The following is a 5402-nucleotide window of genomic DNA, read 5'->3' on the forward strand; positions in this document are numbered from 1 at the left end:
ATAAAGTTTAGTATAAGTGGTCCCAAATATAAAAATAACATCTTTAACAAATATATATTATAGATTTTTTGTTAATTCTTTATATATATATTATAGGTTTTTTGTTAATTCTTTTAAAAAAATCATTAAATCCTTTTTTTAAAAAAAGAAAAAAATTAAAAGGGTTAAAAAAGAAAAAAGGAAAGCGAAAATTTGACATAAGAGGATCCCACACATAAAAAATAAAATTTTTTAAAGTTATATTTTGTTATAATTTTTTTAAAAAATTATTAAATAGTTTAAAAGACAAAATAAAAAAAAAAGCGAAAAACGAAAAAGAAAAAGAAAAAAAGTGAAAATGCAATGTGAGAATCTTAGAAATTAAAATTATCAAATAAACAAAAATTAGTGAAACAAATATATTTTAAATAAGATAAATTATTTGATGCACTGATAATAAAATTTTTAACTTCATAAATGAAACTTAATTAATGACACATGTTTTTATTTTTTTTAAATTAATTTTTTTTAATTTTTTAAGTATACACTATATATCATCATCTTAAACTTACCTATAAAATAAAAAACTTACACTGTCAATGTGTTTTATAATATCTTTTTAAATAATTATATTGAATGAGTCTCATTAAAAAAATTTAAAACATTTAAAAAAATATTAAACTTTTTTTAAAAAAGAAAAAAGTAAATAACCAAAAAATAAAAAATAAAGCAAAAAAAAAGTTAAATGACTTATCATATGACATACTTTTGATATCAAATTGATCTTAAAAATAAAATATAAAAAATTATTAATTAAATATATTTAAAAAAAGAAAATAAGAATAAAAAAAAGTGACATACTACTGGCATCAAGCCGATTCCCGAAAAAATAAAATCTAGCAAAAGCCTTAACGAAATTTCTTTTAAAAAAAGAAAAATAAAAAAGGTAAAAAGGAAAAAGCAAAAATTAAAATTTGATATAAGTGACTGTCACATGTAAAAAAATAAAATCTATAAAAAATATATTAATTTTTAAAATTTTAAAAATATCATTAAATATTTTTTTTAAGAAAAAAAGTTAAAAAGAAAAAAGAGAAAGAAAGAAAAAAGAAAAATTGATATAAGGGAATCTTATGCATAAAAAATAAAATTTTTAAAAACGTATATTTTTTATAATTTAAAATATTTATTAATTTAAAAAAAAAGTCAAGAAAACAAAAAAAAAATGTAAAAGAAAAAAGAAGCAACATGGAGCTGCCACATGGTAGCCCTAGAAAAGACTCTTCTCATGGTAGACGTGCGAAATTTATGTCAAGGATAAATGGATGATAAAATGACACCCTATTCACTTGATTAGATTGACATTTGACATTAAGAAACAGCTATTACAAATGGATATCACAAAAAAAAGACAAAAAAAAATAAAATTAAGGACTAGAAAGAACACAGCCTCACAACTAATCACATCTGCCGAGAATTTCTGAATGGAAAGTGGAATCATTTATCAAGGCTGATGACCGAGAAGTGATGGTCTATAGAAAACATGAGTCTGTGCTATCTCGATACGATCTTTTGGGTCATACATGGTTTCATCCCTTAAAGCATCAAGGATGGCTTGTAATGGGAACTCCCTGAACATTGAAATTTAAAATGAAGTTTCATGAGCTCACTTCTGAAAGAATGAAAATCTAGAATACGGTGCATATACACTATAGCTGGATCAATACGTATCTGGTTGCAACTCTAGTTTTGGCGTGGTGAGGTGGAGCTTTAAGGAATAATAAAAACATTATCTAGCCAGTTGGGGAAAAGAAATTGAGTACCTCGTGATGAGTATCTTATATAGCATCTTCAAAATGGGGCAAAGCTCCACTGGAGCTACAGGTTTGTTTTCTTCAGGGTGTAAGACGCTTAAGCTTGACTGACTAAGCAGCTCATAAAAGGCTTTCACAGCAGAGACACCCTGCCAAAATAATGAGATTAATATTCGTAGAAGGAATTGAAAGACAGGATCAGATAGGAGGTCAAGAAAAAGAAGAATCAGAATCTTGTTTTATTATTAAACAGTGAGTACAAATGCCAACAACAATTTACAATGGCTATGCTATAGCATGTGGTTGAGATCCAAGAAGGCTGCAAACTAATGCAGAAAAGGAGACGCGGTTGTCTAAAGTTTACCCCAACAAAACAAATAAAAAAACACTGACACATTGGCTGTAGCAGAAAAAGGTAGCCATGAAATCAATTGGAAATTGATCTTTACAAGTCCAGAAGTGCTATGGGATTATTCATCTGCTAAAACTTGATTAGGAGTTAGTACTTCTTGTATTAATAGTGATATTCCTGTTTAGTTTAAACAATGTCATGAAAGATGAAGAGCCTCTGCACTCCAAAAGTCATTCTAGAGCTTGAAAGCAAGCATTTATTCGAAGCAATAAAGACACAAATCACTGCATACCCATGAAACAAAGATATTTCAGTAGGTTTCCATATCACAAATTAATTGAAAATCTATTCTTTTCCAAAGTTCCTTGATAGTTGCTTTAAGAACACTACTTTTTTCTATTACGCAGCATAGGTTGTCTGCACATGCCATTCAGCAGACATCAAATCATCTCAATCTACAATATAATGATGCTTAAAAATTCGAAACATCAACATATCATAGGATTCGCTTTAAGTCAGACAAGGATTGACTCAACTCTTGCCAACTCAAACAAAAACTGTTTATTCAAATTTGATGCTCCTGAACAGAGAAGTTCATACCTGAATCATGCCCTTCCCCTTGATGCTATCACCCATTTCAAGGCTTAATTCCCCTTTGGCCAGCTGTTGCCCATACCATGCATTGCGACCTTTCAAAAGGGTTACATAAGTGTCAGCCAACAAAGGCCCAGCAAGTTTTTCTGGCTCTTCTGCCAAGAGATGAGTGATAAATATCATCTCAGATGTACAGAGTGCAAAGTATACTGATTTGCTGGTGGCACTCTCATTGGTTAGAGCTGCTACCATTCCTGTGGAATCATTATTGGAAATTACATCTACAGATTTGAAATTTCAACTTATTACTCAAATTGAAGCTAAATTAATTTAGTTTAGTCCAAAGATTAGTTATTTAGCATCCTGAATTTGTTAGTAAAGAGTTATTCATGGAAATAGTGTGTAAACCTTTAGAATCTTGAAGAATATGGAATATAGATTATCAAGTAATATCTACCACTTAAAGATCAAAACAAGTCTAGAATCACAATACCTACTACTACATAAGGGAAGTAGGCCATTGGCTTAATACCTTTGCTTTGCTTTGTTTTGTTTTGTTTTGTTTTTATTTTTTATTTTACTTTGGGTTAATGGGTTCGATTTTGATCATACATTAGCTATAATTGTGTTGATCTATTCATTAAATTGCAGAATCCGGTTGTCTCTTTCCAGGAGTATTCCTTATCTTTAAACTAAAATTGCCATACCACTTATTGTGTTATGTCCAAGACTCAGCCTACTTGCAAAAAACTAGATCTTACCAGCTCCAATGGCATAGACATTCTTCAAACCACCCATAACTTCATGAGTAACAAGGTCACCGTTGTCCCACACAATGAAGTGCGGCAGCCTTAAAAAGTTTGCCAATGGTTTTCTCCACTTTTCAGCCCCACAAATTCTAGCATTAGCATACTCTTTATTGTAAATCTCTGAAGCAATATTAGGTCCCCCAAGATAGAGAATGTTCTCTATAGGGATTCCAGCTGCAAGAAAAGGAGCAAGATTCATATTAATATAACTTTTATTGTGAATTCAAACAATTAATGTTGCTTGCCAAAAGTTAAAGAGCAAAGAAGGAAGCTTACTTGCTCGATTGATCATCTGGGTGGGAGTTAATATGCGAGGTTCAGGCCCCAGCTCAGCTTCTATACCCTTTGCCAGAGAAATGATTACTGGCACTGTTATTCTCTCTTTCCAATACCTTCTAATTTCCTCAAAAACTCCCCGAGTTTCCGTTGATGGCAATCCATTAATTACAATATCAGCATCCCACACAGCTTCTTGCAAGTTAGTAACAACCTTTAAAGGGCAAAGCGGAGTATCAATCATATTCAAGCAGAACCCATCTTTCAAAATCTCATCTGCATACAGGGTCCGATCACCTAATCTTGCCTCAACATACTTCAAGTAAGCACACCGCCTAATCAGTCTCCTCAATACATCCTCCTTCGAATTGATCACTTCAAATAAGTGCTCAGCTGTGACCCTATCAACTGTCCTTCCAGGTCTCCTCCATATTCTTATAAGAACCTTATCTCTTAGGTGACCAAAACTGTCTTGCAACAAAGCAATGAATACACTACCCCATGCACCTGCCCCAACGCCAACAATTCTTAGCGGATCGCCTTCTGCTTTGCCCATAAGATGTCGAAGCTCGTCAAGTTTCTCTTCTAACGAACCATTGGAGTTCTGGATCAAGCCATTTGCATGGAAATTCTGCTTCATTTCTTGGGTAGTTTCTACCATCTTTTACTCTTGATTAAGGTCAGATGTAACTGAAAATACTAAAGCTTCTAATTCAAGAATTCTTGGTCTATACCTGTGGTATTTAACCAAATTCAGCAAACCGTGTATGGCCTACGCTTTTGCTAAGCGTTTTATCCTCCAGGAAAGCACAAGCAGCATGTCAACAAGATGAGACCAAAAACCAAAGCCAACTAATCAGCAACAATACTATCTGAAACCTTCAGCCCCCGTTTTCTAATTATAGAACAAAACAGAAAAATCTAGAATAAGTTTTTACCACATGGGATATTTGGGGATGCTTATCCCATCAGCATCAATCAAAAGCAGATTTGGCTATCTACTCTCTACCAAACTAGAAGGAGCAAACAAAAAGAAAGAGAAGGGAAAGTGATAGACCCGTTTTCGGTCGGCTTCTTAACGCGTAACACCACCAATTTAAGCTTTCTTTAGGTCAGTTTATGCAAATAAAAATGTGGCGAAAAAGCTCAAAGCAGAAATTATTCCATGTCAGCTTTGACCAAGTCAGACAAACAGGAGCGTGCCGTTTATGAACCGACCAAAAAAAAAAAAAAAAAGGGCTAGTGTTTAAGCAGACTAGATAGGGAAGAAGATGTTTATATGTCTGAACCATCCGATTCGAGCAATCAAAGAGGAAAGCAAGGATATTGTTCTAACATTCAAGAGTTCTATTTAGAGAGAAAAGATTGATCAGAAATGGGAAATCTTGCGTTAATGGCTTAATTTATAAATTGCAGAAAGAAAAGGAGGGTTTGCGACAAAAAACAGAAAGATATTGCGGTTACATGTGATGCGCTGGCTGCTCAACTCATCTCGGTTCCTTTTTTCTGTTAAGATTTTGTCTGGAAGAAGCCGCTGCTGATGTGCTGTCACACATGTCCAGAGGAATTTTTTTTTTT

At 32.7% G+C, this 5402-nt stretch overlaps 1 protein-coding gene across 1 annotated transcript; it reads right to left on the reverse strand.

The window, feature by feature from the left end:
* Positions 1–1305: 1305 nt before the first annotated feature.
* LOC111293854 (putative glycerol-3-phosphate dehydrogenase [NAD(+)] 1, cytosolic) lies at positions 1306–5402 on the reverse strand. The gene is made up of 5 exons (XM_022886873.2): positions 3825–5402; positions 3501–3722; positions 2746–2993; positions 1803–1942; positions 1306–1610 (listed from the first exon to the last, which is right to left on the reverse strand). The coding sequence occupies exons 1-5, from the start codon at positions 4483–4485 to the stop codon at positions 1484–1486; spliced, it is 1398 nt and encodes a 465-aa protein (XP_022742608.1). The 5' UTR covers positions 4486–5402; the 3' UTR covers positions 1306–1483.

Source organism: Durio zibethinus, chromosome 14 (genome assembly GCF_047325235.1).
Source record: "Durio zibethinus cultivar Kanyao isolate XHJ-2024 chromosome 14, ASM4732523v1, whole genome shotgun sequence".
NCBI lineage: Eukaryota > Viridiplantae > Streptophyta > Magnoliopsida > Malvales > Malvaceae > Durio > Durio zibethinus.